General features: G+C 43.7%; 1 protein-coding gene across 6 annotated transcripts in view; it reads left to right on the forward strand.

Annotated features, from left to right (window-relative positions):
- Positions 1–23,462, forward strand: part of RGS6 (regulator of G protein signaling 6) — a 278,005-nt gene that overhangs the window by 243,291 nt on the left and 11,252 nt on the right. For 5 of the 6 annotated variants that reach the window (XM_050336209.1, XM_050336207.1, XM_050336212.1 and 2 more), the window contains 2 exons: positions 3,810–3,899; positions 11,602–11,655. In XM_050336209.1, the coding sequence (XP_050192166.1) occupies positions 3,810–3,899; positions 11,602–11,655 (144 nt within the window). The remainder of the gene's footprint in view (positions 1–3,809; positions 3,900–11,601; positions 11,656–23,462) is intronic. The other variant, XM_050336210.1, reaches the window with a different exon arrangement.

Genomic DNA, 23,462 nt, shown 5'->3' on the forward strand with positions numbered 1-23,462 from the left:
TACCTTGGTAGCTTAATGGTTTAATAGATCACTTGGGCAATTTTCTTAGATGATTGTTTTAAATCCTGGGTTTTGCAACATGGCTCCCTAAAGGATTGCTGTCTTAAGGCTAGAGCAGGGAGCTTCAGGTCCGAGCCCTACCTGTGAAGTGGTATCCAGCAATGGCTGGGAGAGGCTACACTGCCTAGATGAAGTGTTTCTCCTGCTCGTGTGCAGATGGGGCAGAAGAACTTCTATGGCACTTGTAAAGAAGTGATGCAGTGGTAATTCTGGCCATACTACTTGCAGTGCAAGTGATGTCCAGAGCTGCAGCTGCATTTTTAAAAATTATACAAGTAGAGCATTTACTTTGTGTATTCAGGGAACCAGCGATAGTGAGCTCATTACCATGTAAAAAATGTTACAAAATGGAAAGTTATCTCAGCATAAGGATGGAAAGGCTCAGATTTCTTGCCAGCAATGTCAGGTATGTCAGGGAGATCATGCATGTGTATAAAGTGCATCACTAGAGTTGCTGGCTGCACTGGGAAATTTCAGTCTTAATGAGGGTGTCCTTCCTTTCCATCATGTGATGAAGAGGTGGAACAAAAGCAGCTCCTCAGTAAAATAAAAAATGAGAGACCAGTGGGTTACAATGATCCAAAGTGAGCTAAAAATCTGTAACAGAGAAGGACAAGCCAATTTGTACAATTTGCACAGAGCAACTATATCCAAGCCTGCACCTCTGTTGATATGCCCATTGCTCAGACTTCCACAGAATATGGCCAGTTGCTAGACCTGCAGTAGCTTTCAATGTATGTATAAAATGAGGAGCTGCTAAACCCTAGCTGTGGGTTCTCCCTAGAAAGTTGCAGATTCTAGAAAGTGTAACAGAAAATAGCTTGATGGCAAAGAATAGAGTAGGCTAAATATTAAAACAAATGTCACAGCCACTGGCATTTCCCATCCTGCAGCTAGATTTATTGTGTAAGTAGGCTGAACACACACTGCAGTCACAATTTTAGCAGGAATCTTCATGGTGCAGTCTCAGTGGGGATTTTGGCTGCAGCAATGTGAGCTGTCCTGTACTGTTGCAAATTGGAAGGCAGCCTTTGCTGACCTGAGCAACTGGCTCAGACTTCCAGTGGATGCTTCAGAAATGCAGTGTTGTGTATCATTCATGCCTCCAGTCCAGATCATCTTCAAAGCAAACCCTTTGAATTCTTACAATTAAGCAGTAAAGTTTGCTTCTGAAGCTATGCATATCCCTCCTTTTCCTATGCCCAACCTTCTTTCTTCATTAGCATTCAAAGCCTAGGAATAGTTATTCCCTGTTTGATTTTATCATTAGTGAACAGCTGAAAGGTACCAGTATTGCTGCTCAGTGATTCCAAGATGTGAAAAGCAGAGAAAATGCTTCAAACCAATTAGCCAACTGCAGTGGCAGTGGGGCTGTGGCAGTGCAATAGTTCTGTTTCAGGGAAGGACTTCAGTTGCGAAGTCACCTTGTGGTTTATTTCATCTCAGGATTGAAGCAATTTTTTCCCCTTCCCACTGCCAGATACTGAGTTTATACTGTTTTAAGGTCAAATACATGAAGTCATCGTGACATGAGCAAGAATGATGGTTGTTGCTGGCATGCAGGCAGTTGTAAGGCCAGCCTGGTGTGTTCTCCTTTGCCTCTGTCTGTGTGGCAGTGAAAGCTGTATGTTATTTTCAAAAAATGTTGCCATTGTGTTTCAGAGCAGATCCAGTTGTCTGACCATGGGGAAAAAAACCATTTGGAGTCCAAAGACAGTAAAAATATCATGTCTAGCAAAGATGAAATAGAAATACCTCTGTCACCCACCAGCCCTGCAGCACCTCAATCCCACAGCACCTTCCTGCCCACCTCAGCACCCCCAACCCCATGTACTGGCTGCTGCAGTGAGGACCACTAAGAGGAAGAAGGCTCTGGAGACCCCTCAGGCCCTTTACTGTTGGTGGGCTACCCCACTTACTCATCAGTCTCCTTGAGGTCCTGGAAAATCACATAGTTAGATGGAGGCTTTTCTCCCAAGTAATTATAAAGAACTCATTAGGAGGACATGGAGTCTCCTTGGAAACCTTAAGAAATAACAGTACAGACGAACTGGTTGCAGTATGGTTGGGTTTAAATCAACTGAGTCCTGGGTTTCTGCTAGTTGAAGTATTTAGGAGAGAACTGATGTTGAGAATCCTTATTCACACCAGAGAAATATAAACCTTTTGACGACTATACCACGAGTGTATTATTTTCCCTTCTCTTGTCTTAGGGCATATTTGGCTCATTGTATCCTGAATAAATAGAAAAAATGTCCCACAGCTGGATGTGAAATCTCATGGTAATGCTGAATGTGAGGAGTATGAAACTATGCCCTCCCATGTGTTTTTTTTTCTGAAGCAAGAAGGGTGACATTTGCTAAATGGCTTTATATGAGTGTTTCTATTGCAAAAGCTTGTGCTGTCCTTCAGTTAGATAGCGCTGCACAAATGAGGATCTGTCAAGACTAAAAGCAAGTATGAAAATTAACCAGTAAAAATTGTTCCACACCAGGTTGTAGCTCAAAGGATACATTTATGCTGTGTCGTAGGAAAACCAGTGGCAGTTATGCCCCTCTTAGGACTACACCGAATAGTGTAAGAAAGCTGAATTAAGCAGTTCTTCTGTGTATAGACAGGTCATCACTAATTACCCGTGTTGGTGAAGATGAGGGAATTCTGCTTGGCTTGTTAACACACTGAAATAAGCTGTGCAACTTGTGTCTGTTTGGTTCTTCTAAAGTTTCATGTACAATGGCTTTAGGATAGGAGAGAATATTTCATGTTGCATAAATCAGTATAGTTAAAACTGCTCATTAACTCTGTAAAAGTGCTTCCTTGGGTAAAGTTTAAGAGAAATGCCCAGGGTGCCTGTTTTTCTCTTGAGTTCCTTTAGTGTGTTCTCAGTCGTTATTTGGTCAAAGTGTTTTGATTTTATTTTCTTCATGTTTGGGATAATATCTGTTACAAATCTAGGGATAACTAGCAGAAGAGCTGACTGTGTTAAGGGATTCTCAGCAGGAAAGTAAAACTAAGGAAGGAAATTAGAAAAGGGTATGTGTTAAGTTCTGCTGCAATGAAACACTACTTTTTAAGTTTGAAGATTCTCTCAGAGCAAACATGTAACATTAGTTAGACTTGCTAGGAGAAGAAAGAACCCAGAAGAGAGACTTATCTGATGTAAGATGTATCCATCCACAGCTGAGCTACTCATGTAACCTCCCTGCATAGTCACCAGAGATATGGGCTTTTTCAGGATATTTACTTGCTTAAATGAATGTCTTAAGTGGAGATGAAATGTGTCCAAGTACCAGTTCCCTTCCGTGAACAGGAGGGGAATGCTGGGCGATAGTCCAAATATCTATGAGTGGTAAAATGAAACCTAATCTATGGGACAATTTCTGGTGGTTATTTCTTCCTTCTAGAGGGATCCAAGTAGCTTCAGACAGGCTAGGCACCTGCTTATAATCTGGAGACTTCAGAGAGTTGCAGTGTTTGCAGAATAACAGTGATTATCAAATAATGTGTGCCAGCCTTTGGGGTGAGGGCCGTCTCTTTGTTTTGTGTTTATACAGCCCCAGGCACAGCAGGATCCTGCCCCAGGATGGACCTCCTGTACACTACCACAGCACAGATAATCAATAATAGCAGCCTTACTTAGAACTTTGATCAGTCTCTCTTCCTTCTAATTTGCTCTGTTTTAAATGCCTGTGATGTCTAAATGAGGTTTGATAAGAATTCTCTGTCTCTCATTTCCTCCCGTCCCACAGGAGCACATTTACAAGCTGATGAAGAGTGACAGCTATGCGCGCTTCCTCCGTTCCAATGCTTACCAGGACTTACTGCTGGCAAAGAAGAAGGTATCTGTTGGAAAGGACATGCTTGCATCTCTTAGCACCTCTTGATTCTCACCTGCTGCTTGCTGCTAATGTGAAAATGAAAATACTGTTTCCTTTTTTTTTTTTTTTTTTTTTTTACTTTGAGAAGGGAATGAGCACTATTGTCTTCTTCACTGGGGGCACAGGTATGGCATCCGTGTGCACAGCCTCAGCATGAGTTTTGGGGAAAATATGGTGGCCCAAGGTAAAAATGATATTGAAAGGTGTCTGTCTTGCACAGTTGTCTCCCAGTAGGCAATTAAAATTGTATTACCTCTTTCTCATGGAAAAGATGGTGTGTGGTATGAGAAGCAGAACCCATCAATCTATTCATTACTGGTGCAGAATTCACCCATTAAGGTTTCCACCTGCCTAGCCTCACCATGTAATATTTCCTTTGGATGCCTTACCTCTAAATTCTCCTTCAGTGATTTCCATACTCCTCCCTTTCCCTTGCTTTTGCCTCCCCAGAGATGTTTCATTTTCCTCCGAGACAGGAAATAATTACAACGCATGTAGTAATCAAGAATTCCAGCCCCATTGTGTCACAGGAGATCTGGGTTTGAGCTCTTCTTAACCTTTTAGCATCTGCATGAGCTCTGCCAGCACTGTGATTCTGTCAGGAGCCCCCAGATTAGGGCAGCAAAGAAGTGGTTACACAGAGTTACAACAACTCCTGTCCCTGTGCCCCTTCTTTCTAAGAGGTCTGGGAGATAAACTACTGATCTCAGCATTTGTGGCTCTGCTCAAATGCTTCCTGCACCTCCTGAATAATTCCCATAGGTCTGTGTGTCTGTCTGTGTGCATGTGCATGCCATGTACATGTGTATGTGTCCCACTTCTGTTTGGCCTCCAGGACCCTATGAAAACTGACTCCTGGCTCCTGCAGCCTGACTGTGTGGTTTCCTATCACCATCTTCCCTGCTGTTTTTCTGCTGCATTCTCTGTGTGCTGCCAAATTACATTGCATCGACACAATACAATGAAATCCCAGTGGTATTTTTGTCCTGGTTGTCATTGTATGCCCTAAAAGCATGCATATGGTGACAAAAGGAGACAAGTCTCTCTGTCTGCTGTGCCAAAACTACTGGCAGGTGGTTAGGGGAAGGTAGTGGAGGGCAGTAGTCAGCCTTCTGTTTCAAAATGTCTGGTCTGTGACAGCATAAGCCAGTGCAGGTTAGGCCTGACTTAGAGTTCAGAGGCCGTGGGGACAGAAGGAAGTGTAAGGCAAAGTCTTCTGATGGTATAAAGTGTAAAAACCTCTTCTGTCTTCCTACCCCTAGCAGTTTATGGCTCCCCTCACCCCCAAGTCTCCATTGAACACATTAGGGTTCATGTGCTTGAAGGCCAGGAGAGTTTTCTACTCCCAGCCGAGCCCATTCAAACTGGAGGTTTATTTTTTTGCAGTCCTTGTTTGCTGTCAGATCAAGCCCTGGATGTGTCAGCGTGACATCCTCATTCCCCCGCAAACTGCCGGAGGAGCAGGTTTTGGTGTCATGTTAACGCAGCCATGAAAGCAAGAATCAAGTTCCTTTAAGAAAAAGCTGTGGGTGCACGAGTAAATATATCAAAGCACAAAAAAGGCAAGAGTAGATCCGTGCAGATGTGCTGTTCACCAGCTTCACATGATGTGGGAGGGGAGTTGGGGTTCCTCTGGAGTCTGTAAAGCTCTGTGCAACCACATTGCATTATACTGGACAAGTGAATGTTTTGGAAGGAGTGTAGGTACCGAAATGCTAACAGAAAGAACAAGAAGTTTCTGTGCACTGAGCTACACAGTCCTATCTTGAGGACCTTTGGTGCAGCTTTGAGAGGTATCCTTTTAAAATTCCTCTAAAAAGCTGGAAAGCAGAGGGAAGGAAAAGAGAAAGCCAGTGGCATATCAGAGCCAGTGGGGCTGGAGGATTTGGTTTAGAACCTGCAAACAAAGTCCTGGATTCACTGATGTGAATAGAAATTCGCTGCAGTTCTTTAAGTCTTGATGAGCACATCTCTCTGAGGCATGTCTTTCCCCAAAGACATTATCCTCACATTGCCTGTATACCACACTGTATGACATAGCCTTACTTCCATTACTGAAAATACGTTCTGTCAGAAGCACAGCATGATGGACATGGGATAAAAGAGTTGTTTGCATAAAGCAAATAAACTGTGGCTTCAGATTCACAGGTGAATATTTTGTGGATAAGTAAGTTTACGTTATTTGTGATCTTTTGCCCTTTGGCACTGGGTTGTGGCAACTGAGAGGGCAGAAATGTTGACTGTGTGGCTAGAGCACAGGACTAGGAGCCATAAAAATCCATGTGCTTCCCCTGGTTCCCCCATCTAATTTCTTGTGTGAACTTGGTGAAAAAAAGGTTCAACTTTTTGCCTCCCTCATATCCTCCTCTTTGTCAAATGGCAATAATAATAGTGACCTGCTTAGCTTGAAGCCAAAGCTTGATTAGTGATTCCAAACATGCTTGACATTTTTGATATTTGTAAGATACTGTAAGTTTGAAGAATTATTTTCTTCCACACCATACAGTAACCACAGATGTGGATCTACCCCTCCCTGCTCTGGGACTACAGTAATGGAGAGGAAGAAGGGAGAAGAAATTATGGGTCAGGATTGAGGTACAATGACAGAATTATGAGGGGAACATACTGTTCACACCACTAACGGATGCAAGACAGCAGACATAGGCTGTATGCAGACCAGGGCATACATACTTGGTTAATCCATTTAAGATTTTTTCTTTCTTCATTCTTCCCAGTGTCATTATTGCAAATAACCACAGTATTATTGGCCTCAGTCCTGCAGATTCATGGTGCTCAGCGGGGAATATGAGCTTGGCCTCCAGCAAGGGTGTGATTGGAAGCAGTGAGCTGCAGAGAGGGAAAGCTGGGTGTAGCTTTCTGCCTCCAACAGAAGTCCTCTTCCCTGCCAGGCTGAAGAAGAGGAGGGATTAGGGTGGAGCCCTGTCCTCAGGGGGAATGGCCATATGCCCAGCCCAATTTGAGTTCTGTGCATTCGTGCCCATCCCCCTCTCTGCAGCAGGTAGAAATCATGGGGCTGCTGAAAGCATCTGGTTTAGCAGTGAAGGTCTGGATGGTGCTGAGAACCCCGACCAACTTATTGCATTTTATTTGTGTATCTACAAGACATGCCCCACTTGTGCTGTGCAAAGTCAAGTGTCGACCTGCTGCTATTTCTGCTGATATGCAAGTTACTGCAGGGTACTGTACAGCAGGTAATCACCACTGCACTGCCCTCCAGCCCTTCTACACAGCAGCCAAAATGGGGGCTGGATGTCCTTAGACAGCAGTGAGCCACCCATCAGGACAAGTGCTGTGACAAATCTCCTCACTCGAGGCAAGGAGGCATTTAGGCAGGGTGACTTGGATGCAGAGCAGGGTTTTATTCCCTGGGGAAAGAGCAGTGTAGATCAGTTATGCACAGGAACTTTTGTTAATGGTGAAGGAGCAGCCAGACACAAGCTCTGCTAGTTATTTTTGTGGGGAAAGGAGAGAAAGAAACAGAAAAGACCTTGAGGCACTTTCCATTACTCACCGTAAAGGTGAAACAATGACATTGGTGGTCATCTCTGCATTAGCTGAAGCAGCAGCTGAACTGTCACAGTCCTGGTGTTCATGTCAGCCTGACATGAGGTGGCTTCCTGCCATTCAGCCCTGCCTTCAGGCAGGGGAGCATGCTGGAAAGGCACCCATGGCTGCACTGCAGCCAGGCTGCAAAGCCATGGGATTAAGCCCTGCCACACTGAAGGAAGAGCAGGTTGGTATTTGCTTGGCTTAGAGCATTGTTTTCCTCTCCAGCTGGTTCAGGGAAGTGTGAATTCACTGTGGTCCTGCTCAAATGGACACAAAATATATGCAAAATACTGTTCTGGTCACTTGGTAGTGCCTTTGCTTTCTCACTTTGGACAGGTAGACATGACTGCCTGAGAAGCCAAGGACCCTGGGCTTTGGTCAGGGAAGTAATTATCCTTTATTTTCATCTGATGCCATTCCCTCTGGAACACATATTTTTTACAAAGTTAAAGTTCAAAATAAACCCCACTCCACACCCCAAAGTCTCATACCAAAAAAAAGGATTTGATAGCCAACAAAATAAACCTAGGGAGGGAGGGAGTGAAGGAGGGAGGGAGAGATTTTTGCAGACCTGAAGTTTAGAAGACCAAGTTTTTGTATGTATTTCCCTACACCTTTTCAGATCCCTGGCAAAAAGGGTCAGCAAGGGAATGGTTAGGACCTTCATGCCATGAGGGGTAGGTTCCATTTTCCACACACACCTTTTGAAGCATTACTTTTATCCAGATCCCTCTGCTGACTGCTCTGTATTGTCAAGGAAGGTTCCTAATGCAGATTATGGCCCTGTCTCAGTCCCATTAGGGCACAAATGGACAGTCTGATTCAGTGGCAGGACTTGCCTTGCATGTTGTAAAGATGCTGAGCACTTTTCCTCATAATTACTTTTAATAATCAGTGTCAACTGGTTTTCTTAATTTTTTTCTACTTAAACTCTGAGCCAGCAGAATCTTCACAAAGGAACTTAAAATTGAATGACTGGGTAAAAAATTAATCATTAGAAAAAAGGAAAATTTGGAGAAGAAAGTCAATAATTAGTGAATGACTTCTAAGTGGTAAAATGTATTTTTCTGTATCTACCTGGGCTGAGAGGTTTTCAGTTGCAGCAGGGATAGTTGTTTTGTATTTTATCCAAATGCACATGTCCTTTGCCATTAGCTGGTAGAGTCTCTTGGTGTATTTACTGGCAAAGTTTGCTTCTTTTGCACCTGGGAGGACTACATGACCTGGCATGCACATGTGTTTCTCTGCCTTTGCCCCTTTGCACACACAGTGCATGTTTGTGCAAATGCTGTTGTGGTGCTGCAGCAGGCACGGCTCCAGGGTCCACACCCAGGTCTGTTCCCAAGACTGAGATAGGTCTGACTCAGTCTATTTTTTTTTAATTATTATTTATTTATTTTTTACTTTGTTATTTTTAAATTTCCTTCATCTGCTGTGCAGGGCAGCCTCCCCACCTCTGCACCGTGGTGGAGAGATGTGGGCAGGCGGTTCCATCCACAGCAGGCTGCCAACCACAGGGGCAAGCAGACAGGAAGAGCCAGTGAGCCATACAGCCAGCACCCACACCCACAGCCATTAAAACTGCTCCAACCGGCTCATCACTCTGCAGCCAGCCTGCCTCAGCTGCTTTTTATTTTCCTAGAAAATGTCATGCTTTGGCTCAGAGCTGGATGCTATGGGGATGAGCTTTCCATGCATCCAGCTGGTCCCAGCCTGCCACCACCTCGCCAAATATTGCAGACTGTGCTTTGCAAGGTGCTTCTGTGAGACACTGTCGATGCTCCCCATGGCTGCTTCCCCACATGTGTCTTCAGTTGTGGTAGGCAGCCTTATGGGAGGCTCCCTCTTCCAGACAAGGTCTCAGCACCCCAACAACATGCTCATCATCTTTGGAGACCATTATCCTGCCTTTCTGCTGGGTGGGAAGCTGTATCACCTTGCAGGTAGAAAAAGCAGAGGCACTAAATTTTGATGGCAAGTGCAGGGGCACAGCATTGTTTGCATTCAGCAGCTCACTCTCTTTTGCCCCCAGTGCACACCAGACCTTCACTTCAAAATGCAGTTGGGCCAGACACTGATTTTCCAGCCCACAGCTCTGCAGTGCTGCAGACTCCAAGCATCTTGCTCCCCTAGGGATCCTTGCAGAACACTCTGTCTTTTGTCCAGGTATTTCTTCTCCTGAATGAAATTGTGTCTTTAATTTGGCTACCCAGCTGGGCACTCATCTCCTCAATCCTGTTCACTGAGACATAGTCAGCCAAGGTGGCAGGACAGCAGGCTCTCTATCTCATCTCTGCTGCTTTGGGGTACTGGGACACCTCTGAGGATCCTTCACAGAGGCAATCTGTGATTCTCTGAGCACTTGCACTGCTGTAATACTCAGCAGAAGAGTGATGTTTCTTTCCCCTTTCTCCTCCTATCACATGGAAGGAGAGGCAACTAATCCTTGGCTTAGTGCATGTTAAATACTCCTTTGGGGACCATTGGACTGGGTACAACACTGTCTTCCTGCCAGCCAGGAAGTCTGTTCTGTTGCTTGATACTTGCTTTGAGGCCTTGGCTCCATCCTCCATGTGGGCTAAAATGACATGCCTCTAGCTTTCACTTCTGATACCACTTTTGGGACATCAGAGCTGATGGTGTGACTTCCTCAAAGGGTTATAAGTGGGGAAGCTGCTTGACTCTTTGATCTGGAGAAAGAATATTGCTTGTCTTAAAAGGGTTTGTTTTGGTCTCATCTCTGGTTATGTGGCAGCGACAATCTGCCTCATCTCTGCCTGGGATGCTTCCGACTAACCTTGTAGACATCAGAGAGCTGTGAAAGCTGTGATGAACATGCAGAAGAATCAAAAGGCTTTGCCTAGACTCACCTACACAAGTTCTCATCTTATTTATCTGAGCTTTTGGCTTCCTTACATCTTTTCCATCTGATTTTTGCACTGATGCTTTGTTCTGGGGATTGTTAGTGCAACTGAATCTGTGGCAGATGATACATCAGCTATTGCCTCTCTCAGTGCAATGCTTATTTCCACTGCACTCTCATGCACAATCATTGCTGTGATTTTCCCTTGTACATAGCTCCTTATGTCCTTCACAGCAATTTTGCTTCCATCTCTCACCCATTTTGCTGGCTCACCAGCAAACTTAAAGTAAGTTTCTCTCCTGGAAATGAGCAGTGCCAACAGCTTTCTGACTGCAGTGACTTTCCTTCATATTGTTGAGTTTCTTCTCTTCTCCATAGCAGTTTTTTTCTCTTAGATATTCCAGCAAAGATACCAATACATTATTTAGTTCTTCCTTGTTAGTGACAATTAGATCTCCCTTGTGCCAAATGAATGAAGCTCTGCAGTGAGCAGCTTTCTCAGGGTCACATTAATAAAGCAGTGATGCACACGGTTGTCTTCTCACGCAGTTGAAGGTCTTCTTGCATTTGAATAGTCCTGTACTCCACGTACAAAAATACCAGTGTTCCAAATCTGCCTTGTATCTTTTTGTGGCCTTTCAAAGACATGCCTCTGCTGTCTTGTGTTTTGATGGAGTCAAACTTAATGGAAATATACTTCTACCCTTTGGGTAAGTAGAAGAGTGTAGGTTCCCTGGCAATGAGTCCAGTGGTGGTTTTCTTCCAGTGCTGTATTCACTCACACATTGCTTTTTAATAGTGCAAAAATTACTGTGTTTTTTTTTCCTCACTCTAAGCAAGTAGATGGGAGCCTCCAGTCAGCTGTTTGGCAGATGTTAACCAGAATCAGAGGTCCCAGCTCAAACAGTCAGATGGACAACTCAATGAACAAGAAATCAATACCAATAGCTGTAAGGCACAACAATGCACAGACCTGTTTGAGCCATTCAAAAATCTCACAGGAGAAAAGGTAACATTCTCTGAGAGTAAAGGTAGTGATGTCTCTCATTCTTTAAGGCATTTTGATTTCTTATGTTTGCTGTTGCAAACATTGATTTCTGCTTTTTACATTTTTTTACAACTTTTTCCACTTGCTGCTTCCGTATATTTTGCTGCTGTTTTGAACGACTGCATTTAAGCTGAAGGGGTTTTTTTCTGTATTTTTCTCTCCCCACTTTTTTCCTTGTTAAGACAGAGAATGAGCAAGGTCGTAGAACTTCTCTAGAAAAGTTCACTCGCAGTGTGGTAAGTTCCTTTTCTTTTGCCTCCTCCATTTCCTCAGAACTTCATTTTTAGTTGGGAGGAATGTGGATGCTTGAATTTTTATTTCATCCTTTATTTTCGCAGCTAGCATCTTTGCAGCTTCTCTCTTAAGACTGTAGCCCATCTAAATAGTAGCTCTAGAGAAGGGGGTGGGGGGGGGCAGAAACGGCAGAATGCTCATTCCAGAGTGCCATCATTGAAAAAACAAGTTGATTTTTTTCTAGAATTAAATGCAAAGTTGTCTTTTTGCTATGTTCCCACTACAGTATTTGTTGTAGCTTTTCCTTGCTCAGTGAAGTGGAAGAGCATGGCTCTCATAGCACCATTGCAACAGTATCCATGTGGTTCCATAGCGCATGGTTAACCATACGGTCACATGCATATCCACCCACACCAGTTCCTCTGTTGCCCCCGCCTGTCAGTGCTCATGTAAATAGTGATGAGCAATACCCTTTGACTCGCTCATGGTACCGGCACTGGAAAAGGAGCACAGTAATAGCAAGAAACATGAAACACTGTTAAACCTTTTGGACAAGGGGACAGTGGGGTCTCAAGGGCAATGGACAGATGTCCTCCCTCTCTTGTCCTTCGCCAGTCTCCAACCTCCAGCCAGTCCAGGAGGGGAAAGCTGGTCCAATCGGGAAGGAATGCTGCAGCACAGGGCAGCATCGGACATGGACCAGGGCTACTTCTCTCCAGCCCCCAGGGTAGGACTCCAGAGCTTGGGCAAGACTAGTTTGTCCCACTTGCTTTCAAGGATCTGTCTGTGAAGCAGTTTTTCTAGAGAAGAGAAAAAGCAGGGAGAGGATGCAGGGCCAGTGGCAGCGGAGGAGCAGGCATACTGAACAGCACAGGGTGGGACAGGGTTTGTGCATGGGGTAGTACAGAGTAAGCACAGCACTAGAGCTGAAGATGCAGCAGCTGGATCAGTGGGGAATTACTCTTGTGTTGACTATTATCAAGTACAATTTGACTTGATATGTCATATGGATTTAACATACTGCTATGGTCTTCATGTATCACCCAGAGCAATATTTCATAGAACTTAATAGATTTTTTTAAGGCTTTATAACAGCTTTATAACGAAGGCATTAGACTATATGTATATATAGTACATATTGTGTGGTTGACACACCTGAAGGACAGGATGCCATCCAGAGGGACCTGGACAAGCTGGAGAAATAGGCTCATGGGAATCTCATGAAGTGTAATAGGGTCAAATGCAAGATGCTGCACGTGGGTCAGAGCAACTCCTGGTATCAGTACAGGCTGGGGGAGGAATGAACAGATGGAGGGCAACCTGCTGAGAAGGACTTTGGAGTGCTGGTGGGTGAAAGGCTGGACATGATCCAGCAATGTGCACTTGCAACCCAGAAAGCAAATTGTGTCCTGAGCTGCATGAAAAGCAGTGTGGCCAGAGTCGAAGGAGGGGATTCTGCCCCTCTACTCCACTCCAGTGAGACCCCACCTGGAACACTGCATCCAACTCTGGGGTCCTCAACACAGGAAGAATGTTGACTTGTTGGAGCAAGTCCAGAGAAGGGCTACAGAGTTGATTAGAGGGATGGAACACCTCTCCTATGAGGAAAGGCTGAGAGAATTGGGCTTGTTCAGCCTGGAAAAGAGAAAGCTTTGGGGTGACCTAATTGTGGCCTTTCACTACCTGAAAGGAGCCTATAAGAAAGATGGAGAACACTTAGTGAAAAGACAAAAAATTCTTTACTGTGAGCACTGTGAGGCACTGGAATAGATTGGCTAGAGAAGCTATGGATGCACCATCCCTGGAGGTGTTCAAGGCCAGGCTAGATGGAGCTCTGAGCAACCTGGTTTAGTGGAAGTTATACCTGCCCATGGCAGGTGGTTGGAACTAGAGGATCTTTAAGGTTCCTTCCAATTCAAACTATGGTTCTATGATATTCTTGCTCATATGTGTATGTATGTGTATTTATATAAATCTAAACCATTTGTAAATGCAGATAGAAACAGGTAACTGCACAGGTAAGTGTGAGCTGTCGTAGAGCAAATACAACGAGAGTGGTTCTTCCTGATGCTGCTGTGCCACTGCGCAAGCAAACCCAAATGCAACACACAAGGCTTTCTAGTATATCCACTGGCAGAGTTCCTGGGGAATGTATTTATATAGCTAATGCATATGCACACATTTAAAATATGTTGATACAAAATATATCACTATGCCCATCTGCATATTTACTACTTTCTAAGAGTCTGCCAGGAAGAGGAGTAGGCAAGATTATTATTTTTAAAACAAACTATGCAGAAATATTTACACCGAGTGGTAAATTCTGCTCCCAGATTTGCCAAATACATGAAAGAGTAACTCTCACTTTACTAGACTGGCTGGGTTTATAGTTGCACAGCCAAGGATGGATTTTTCTCTTGCATTTGATTTGAAGGGTAGCTTGACAAGCTCAGTTTGGGATGGTGGGATTAAAATGTAAGTAGCTGTAAAAAAAATTGTTGCAGATTGGTCGGCACTTTAGTTCATTTTTGTCTTATTGGCTAGCATACTGTAAACATTTTCTTTCATTTTTCTTAATACAGATATAAAATGTCATCTTCTGATGGCACAGTAGCTACCAGAACTAGGAAGGGTCTGAATTTTTTATACTTTGCATTATGTCAGTTTGTCACTTCCATCAGATGAGAAAATAGTCACTTTGTTGGCATGTCATAATGTCCTCAGAAGACAGTGTTACCGAAGTGGGAACTTTATGGTGTACTCAGGGGACTAAATTAAGATGAAGTTAATTCTGCATGCTCTAGTTCTCCAAAATGCACTGCAGGTCCCCAGCTGTGTAGGAATGGAGCAATACGGCAGCCCACGTTCCCAGAGCTCCACTGTGCTTTAGAGATCGCTCACTACAGGATCACATATTCAAGCTGTCCCTGCACGGGCATGCTGAAGTTAAGTGTATGCTTAAGGTTTGGCTGGAACAGACCCCCAGTGTTTGTCTCTCTTCAAGGGGGGAGCACAGAGCCTATTTTGCAAGCAGAATAATATGAGGTCACATTTCTCATAGTCAACTTGTCATCCACCAAGAATCCAGGTTCTTCACTGTAGAACTACTCTCTAGTATTTGGTACTTGGGGTTATTCTTCCTGGTACAGAACCCTACACTTGCCTTTGTTGAACCTCATTAGGTTTCTCTCCGCCCAACTCTCCAACCTACCAAGGTCCTGCTGAATGGCAGCACAGCCTTCAGGTGTATCAGCCAGTTCCTTCAGCTTTGTATCATCAGCAAAATGGCTTAGGGTGCATTCTATTCCTTTGTCCATGTCACTGATAAACAAGTTGAGTAAGATTGAACCCAGTATTGATCCCTCAGGAACACCACTGACTACAGGCCTCCAACTAAATTCTACCCCACTGACCATGATGCTCAGAGCTCTGCCATTCAGGCAGTTCTTGATCCACCTCACTGTGCATTCATCTAACCCACATTTCCTGAGACTAACTATGAGGACATTATGGGAGACAGTGTCAAAAGCCTTCCTGAAGTCAAGTAGAAAATGTTCACTGCTCTCCGCTTATTGGCCCATTCTGCCATGCCATCGTAGAAGGCTATCAGATTGGTCAAGCATGATTTCCCCTTGATGAATTCATGCTGACTACTCCTGATGATCTTCTTTTCTTTTACACGCTTGGTAACAACCTCCAAAATTATCCATTCCATCACCTTTCCTGGGGTGGAGATAAGGCTGACTGGCCAGTAGTTTCCCATGTCCTTCTTCTTGTCCTTTTTTGAAGGTGGGAGTAACACTACCTTTCCTCCAGTCATCAGGTGCGTCTCCTATTCTCCATGATTCTTCAAAGATGATGGAGAATGGCTTAGCAACAACATCTGCCAGCTCTCTCATCACCAATGGGTACATCCCATCAGGGCCCATGAATTTATAGGCGATAACTCTACCTAGCCAATCTCTAACCCAATCTTCTATGGCCAAGGGGAGGCCTTTCTCCAAGTTTCTTCTCTTATCTCTAAGGTTTGGGATTCCTGATGGGCGGCCTCAGAAGTAAGGACATCTTTTTTTCCACATCCCAGCTCATCCATGCAGGTCTCCTGCCCTCTTTGCCTAATTTCTTGCTCATGGGAATACACTGGTCTTGAGCTTGGAAGAATTGATGCTTGAATATTGAGCAGCTCTCTTGAACCCCCTTCTATTCTAGAGCCCTATCCTATGGGATTCTTCTAAATAGGTCTTTGAGGAGGTCAAAGATAGCTCTCTGGAAGTTCAGAGTTCTAGTCCTGCTTACTGATTTTCTTCCTCCATGTGGACTCCTGAGTTCCACCATCTCATGGTCACAGATTGAACTGAGGTCCTTGAAGGCTTGGCCTTGCTGCAGCAGTACATACTCTGTGCCACACACCTCGTTGTGCACTTTGGCACATGTCCTGGGGCAGTTTCCAGAGGTCTAAGTCAGCCTGGTGGAGGGGCTGCCCAGCCAATATGTGCCCCACAACCTTTGTACTCACTGGGAAACCCTGCCAAAGGTACAGGAAGTAGAAACATAATGTAAAACTTGGGTAGAACTCCAAGAACTTGGGTTTGGATAAAAACATAAATTTTAATGTAAATTGCATTTGAATTCCAAGATTTAAATGTGGATTTCAAGAACACAACTTGGAGACGTGTAATTTTGCAAAAACATCAGGAGAATTATTAGTTGAGGAATAGCTAAAAGACACTTACAACAAGGAATAAATTGGCCTGACTGTGTTTGTTCTTTCTGCATCATCATGATTATTAGTAAGGTCATAAGAATATTTGAAATGTGTAATAAAAATTCTCTCCTGGCATCAATCAGTTATTGTTTCCTGTAGTGCTCTGGCACTTCAGGCCAATTGAGAACCTCCCTCAAATAATTTTTAGCTTGTTCTTTCTTCAGATAAAGCAGTTACTATTGATTAATTTTGCTATAACTTTTCAACTGTGATAAGCAACACAGGGAAAACATATATCTAATGTTGTTACAGCTTGCTTTTGCATCACTGTATGAGGTTGGGGAACTTTGTTCCACTAATGCCGTAGGTGGCATAGAGCCAGACCAGGAGGTTCATGATCCCTTCCTTGCTCATAATACTGTACTTACAGTGCTGCTTTCCATACCAGAGAAAACCTACTTGTATCCAGGATGCCAGACATGCCCAACTCCTTAGACAGTGAGTCTTCACTTGAGTGAAAAAAATCAGACTCTCTAGGTTTGCCTGTTCTAGTTGCTTGGGTCTCACCATCTCTTGGTTGACAAAGACAGGAAACAATACAACACTTCAGAAAGAGAAACAGTAAAGCTTTGTTGACAAACTGCAAACAGTGGCACGAGCTTTTTGTCTCTTACTTCGGTTAAATGCCTCCCTTGAAAAATCTTTCAGTACTCCCAGATCGATCATCTGCACTGGTGGAAAGCTGTACATCTTGGCTTCAGGAGTGTGGGCTTGGAGCAAGTGGAAGTCATCTTACCCACAGGGCTCCTGTTCATCTCAGAGTCATAACTCAGGAGACAGAGATGAACTCCAGACCATTTGACACACTTTGGATTCCTACTAGCCAGCAAGAGGCTTGCCACCCTCACGTGGATCAGTGGGGAGTAAGAAAGAACAGGGTTTTACATAATATTTTATACCACTCTTCAATTCCTATAAGCCACAATGTCTCGTCTTCCTGGGCTTGATACTTTTGACCAGGAGAAGGCAGCTCATGACTAATGAATGCACCAAATTTTTGCACCAAATCTTTCTGAAAACCAGGTGCTATCTGATCTGCATTACGCAGGGCACTTGACAGCAAGATTTTGACAGGGGAATTTTCCTGTGGTGATTGTTTACCTCTTCATTCCAGGTCCTTACAAAGTACCAGCTGATACCTTAGTGCAATGGCCAGAAGGGGGTTGTGCCCACCGCTGGTCAGGTCCTTCTGTACCAAATGGCATAGTTTGCAGTGCCTCCCTGTCTGGTTTCCCCTTGGAGCAAGGGAACACCTGTCTGATCCAGCACCCAACAGGCCAGGTATGCTCAGCCTCCTCAGCTTACCTGCGAGAAGCCTGCAGCTGTGATGTCAGTGTGTTTTATGGCAGGCCCCCACCACAGCCTGGCCACCAGCTGTGTGGCCCAATGGACCAAGCATCATGGTCATCAGTCATCTGGTGAGCGTAAAAGGGCCACATCTGCACGGTGCAGCAGAACACTACAGGGCACGCGCTGCCCAGCACTGCTGAAGCAGAGGGGTGGCAGATGTGTTTTCTCGTCTGTTCAGTTTTGAAGAGTCCTCAAAAAATACATAGGCAGCACAACTATAGGATAAACATCACAGTACCTGACCCCTTTGGCCCTATGCCAGGCTTTTGTGCTGTGGAATCACAGATATAAAGCTAGGCTGACTCTTCCATGCTCTCTATGGTGCCCTGGGGAACAGTTGATCTCACGGAGTTGCAGAGCTGACAGTCTATTGCTTCGGAGCACTTACTAATCCACCTCATTTTAAAAAGGATGGCACTGTGCATGGTGGCAGGTTTATCTTATTACAATTTTCCTTTTGAATACAGCAAGGATTGACATTATGAAAGCAGAGTTAGCCTGTCTTCTCTCCCAAGTGAAGATAAATGGCATCATTAAAATCAGACATCATGTATCATATATGTTATAAATAATACCTAGTATTGAGGTAGTAACTTAATTTTAAAGACACACATACACACAAATCCATATATCTACATCTCTCTTTTCTGTCATATTTCATCATTGTACTAATTAAAAGGAGCCTGCTATACTATTTTTAGCTCAGCAGTCTCAGCCTAGCTGTTTAAACCACTGTAGTTTTCCATCTGCTTTAGAAATTATTTAATAATCAGATAGACAGAAGCTTAGTTCTCATAAGCTGAGATGATCCTTCAGGGCCAAGAGAGAGGGAAGATATATTTTAATGAGTACATTTAGGGGAACCACTGCTGCTTTTGTCTCACAAAGGAAGCCACCAAGTCTCTGCCTAACTTGTGCTGGTAGCCATTTACATTTAATAAAAGAGGAAACAGAAAGGGGGTTCCTTTGTTGCATCTTGAGTATTATCTCTAAAAGTAGCAATGGGTACTTCAGCAATAACAGGGATTAAACCTATGGATACCAGCCTCAACAGGTAACTTACATAAGCCTGGGCCATAATACTCAGACTTGAATTCAAACTTTCCTAAAATGGTTATATTTCAAGGAAGGAATTTCTCTGTAAGAAAACAGGTGTTAAAATTTCTGACTCAGTAGCAAGATGGTGACTCAGTGCTGAGATCTCTGCGTTTTATTCCCAGATGACATTTCTTTAAGAACAAAAGGCAAACACACGTTACCACTTTTGAGAGGATCAGAGTTCTCAGTCTTTGTGCTTTAAAGGACAAGAGAGTGGACAGACCAGTGATCTATGCTTTAGGCAGAAGTTTTACAAATTTTGGCTGAACTGACTGATGTGTGACACTGTTAAGCATTATGTTCCTGGACTGAAAAAGGTCTTTACCTGAAGAAAGTAAAGAAGCTTTTGAGTGTCTTTTCCACTGTCTCATGACAGAGAGAAGACTTGCACAACCTGGGAGAAGGGAGAGGCATTTGCTGTCCAGAGCCCCTTGTGAAACTCAGCCCAAGTGATGGCAGGACCTGTCAGCTCTGGACAAAACCAACAATGTCAGCCAGAGAGTGCTCTACAGGACTGGGGAGGGCAAAGATGCAAATGCCAGACTTCTGGTTGGATATCGGAGTCTGTGGGAAATGCCTTTCCCTGTGTTTCCCCTGCTTCCTTTCTCTAGCACAGTGGTCCAGTGCAGTGGATACAGAGGTGTGATATGCACAGGCTTGCCATGGCTGCCTGCAGTTTGCACATGATACACTACAGGCCATACTTTATATTTCATCGTTACAGTCTGTAAAGAGTGTAATAGTTAATGGGAAAAGCAGTCATCCTGATAAGTCCTAGAGGAAATGTGAGTATGTAGTGAGACTGAAAGACTTGGGATATTTATTTTAAAGTTAGCATACTAGAAGACGTCATATACAGAGGAGAGATGTGGTGTGAAATATATCAAGGCATTAGGTATGAAGAAGCACAAAGCTTTTCCAAGTGGTAAATTCTACTCAGTGCTGAAAGAGAATAAGGTGAAGGATGAGATGGTCTGTGTTTGAGCTGTGTGGGAAGTAGACTGTAGATTAAGAATGGAAGAATGAAAGTTTTCTAATGTCTTTTATTTAAATAATCTTGGACACTCTGAATGGAACATTTTGTATGGGACAAGTCAGTGAAGACTGAAGATTGTCTCAGTTCCCAGGCACAGGTCAATAACTAAATCAGCCGACTCGCCCAGCTTCATTAACCATAGGAGGCAGAGGTGCAGTAGGCAGAAGGAGAAGCTGGTAAGCAGGAGCTGCTGTAGTCCTTGCTGCAGCCTGGTGGTTTTGTATTCTCATCCAGAAGCGTTGCAGGCAAAGGCCCACATTACATCCTTGATGGCTGAGGAGCCAGTGCCCCACCTTGGTTTCTCATGCAAGGATGACTTTTCCAGAAACAAGAATAGGACTGGAGATCTTGTATTCAATGTAGTTGTCATGCTCAGTGCCCAGGATGCTTTCTGTCTGAAGCCTAAAATGCCTTCCTCCTTCTTGCAGTGAGGCAAACAGGCATTTCCATGGTACCATTTCCTCTGCTTTAGTTTTCTGGTATATTTTGGTAATTTTGTGTTGAACAATTCTTGTCTCAGGACTGTAAGTGCATCCCATTTCAGCATTCAGAAATCCAAAGTCCCATGTTTAGTTTCAGTTCCATATGTATCTGCTCATTTGCATTAGACGACTATGAAAGCCTGCCTGGCTGTCCCTTTCTTGATGGTCTCAGTAGCTCCATGTTGTTACCTTTGTTCTTCCCTGCTGCTGCTTCCCCATCTTACTGATCATGAGCTTGATCCCTTGGCCACTGCTACTGCCTCATGCTGTTTTTTATGTCCTCTTGGTTTGTCTGCCGTTGGATCAGAGATCGAGTCACACTCAGTCTTATTCTTAATTCATGAGTATGGTGTCACGCACATGAAATGTGTTGATGGGATCTTATCTTTCTCAGGTGAACTGTGTGATATTTTACACAGCTGTGTGTCACTGTGATGTATTATAAATAGTAACCATGAATGCAGTGAAGAAGGCATAAGGCTAGAAAAAGAATTGCTGCCTGATATCATCTTTTTAACTGGTTTCTTGATAATCTCATAAAACTGTCATATATTTACCAGCTTTTCCACTTTTTCACTTTCCCAGATCTACCAGCTTGCATAAATAGATAACAGCATTTGAGGGCAGGGAAAGTACTCAGAGCCTGCAATACAATAAAGAGAAAGGTTTGAGCCATTATTGGTAGAAAATAGTGGTTGAAAAACTGGAAACTATAAAAAGGTCATATCTGAGATGCTGGTGAAGTGGCTATCAGAACAGACAGAACAGATTCCAAAGTTTCTTAGATTTGGCATCAAGAAAAGACATCTGATTTGAAGATACTTTACCTTAAAATAAAATGTTCTTGCTCCACTACTCTGGTCATTAACAAATACTGGCTTTTACTGAGAAAAAGAACTTGCATTACTTAGGTGACAGAAAGCATCAGGATGTACCCGAAGGAAAAAGGGGATTCAGCCAATGTTTGCAGCCTGCTGTCTGATTGTTCTCTGATGTGTGATAACTAGTCGGTGTCCGCACCCAGCGCTGCAGAGGACGGGGAGCATGGCCTGCACGGGGCATGTATTCACTCATTACTGCCTGCCTGAATATGTCACCTCTATTCTTGGTATCGCCATAGTACCTTTCCTAGTTTGGTAAGTGGTAAGTTGCATGTATTACATGTATGCTGCATAGTCTGTTCTATATACAGAGGCTCCTTTAAAGGATGAGTATTCATTGCTTTTAGTGGGTAAGTTATTCTTCCCTTCCTAAAAACACTGCTGTGCAATGCTGTTGGCACAGGATGGCAACTTCCTTTTGCCCCCGAGTGGGCAAAGTGGGTGAGTAATCTTTGTGCATATGGTTTGTGAAGTGCTTGAGGATCCTTCTGGATGGAAGGCACTGTACAGAGTTCAGAACATATGTACTATTAATTTACTGTATTTCAGTCAAGCCACACACAAACTCAAGAAGATAAAAGTTGGTACCTTCTCACTACAGACAGTTCTAGGTGATAGATGCAGATACTAAACCACAGCCTTAGCAAGGTGTTTGGGGGCTAGGATATGCTTAGCCACTACTGTGATTTCAGACAAGTTTATTCTGATAGTCCGGAGGGGTTTGATATTTCAGTGGTGTTTATGTTTTCCTCTGTGCAAGATATTTACATATCTGGCTCCCAGTCATGCTGAAGGCAGTTGAACAAACGGAGTCCTTTGCACAGAATTGCACCTTGCCTGAGAGCCAGACCAGCAACGTACAGTTTGGGCATTTTCTGAGGTGGCTTGAAAAAAACAGTCTGCTACACCATTGTATATTGGCTGCAGTGATCCATCTGCGCCTCTGTCTTCCTGTTTGTTTGGCAAAGGGAGGAACAGGTCTTGGATCTGTAGTCCATAGGCAGCTTTAACTAATGCCAAAATTGACTCACTCTCAGATACAAGGAGCCCAGACTGCTTTGCAACCGAAGAGGATCTTCCTCATGGTGTTGGTGGGGTAGGAGAGGGGAACTCCAGCCATTATGAAGCTGTACTGGAGCTGGGTGAATACAGAGGTCTTTCTTTGTGCCATATGCAGTGATGTACTGGTATCTCTCAAAGCAAAGTGCAATGCCTCGCTTAGGAAGTGTAGGAATTCCTCACAATATAAAATGGGAATAGATTATACTGGGTTTTATTGGACTGCAGTTCTAAACTGTTCTCATAGGTGATATCAGCTAGAAGAGAAAAAAGCAGTATCAAATATGGGAACCTTACTCACAGTGGTTGAGCTTCACTGTGATGGGCAGTAATGGTGAGAAGCTCACGTAACATGTCAGTCAAGCCTTAGGTGTGGGGCTCACTCTGCAGGAGTTTGGGGGTAACTCATGAGACCATGCTGCCAAGAATGGGTGAGCATACTGCTCGCCGGGAGCATCCACTCCCCTACTTATCCTCTACAGCCACTTTGCAGCTCCCGTTTTTAGTTTGTGTCAGGGTATTGTACACCATATTTTGTGTGTTAATTTATGTTACTTATGTTTGTAGTTTATGTCTCTGTGTTTATTTTGTGTTAACTAAGTTATTTTACGGTATTGTTTATGTTTTTAATTCTGTTTCTTATTTAACTTCATTAATATATGTTATGTTTATCTTACGTTTGCAATGTATATTTTAAAGGAAAAATCTAATAAAAGAATATTTTTGAAACGGCATAAAAATAAAGTTTCCCCAAGATCTGCAGTGTAATATAACATTGAAAACCAAACAGTGCTGGCAGGGCTAGGGCCATGGCAATCTCTTTCTTCAGAAGTAAAATGGGGTTGCAGGATGTTGTCTGCCCATTGCCAGATTTCCTGTAGTATGTTAGCAAAAAGGTAGAAAAACTGAGCAGTTCCTGTCACTATGGGAAAAAACTCAGATTGAAGCTGATGGAATTAAGATTTGCTCATCTTCAGTGGAGAGGCAGACTAGCCCCAGTTTCTCTGCTGAGGGTCTTACAGAGGGATGGGACAACAGTGCTCCACAGGAGATGGCTTCTCCTTCAGGAAGGTGGTGCTTCTGGCTGGAGCAGATTAGGCAGCAGACTGGAAAAAAGAGACCCTGAGTGGAAAAGAGG

This window comes from Myiozetetes cayanensis, unplaced genomic scaffold (assembly GCF_022539395.1).
Source record: "Myiozetetes cayanensis isolate MyiCay16 unplaced genomic scaffold, myiCay2020 scf6-25, whole genome shotgun sequence".
Taxonomy (NCBI): domain Eukaryota; kingdom Metazoa; phylum Chordata; class Aves; order Passeriformes; family Tyrannidae; genus Myiozetetes; species Myiozetetes cayanensis.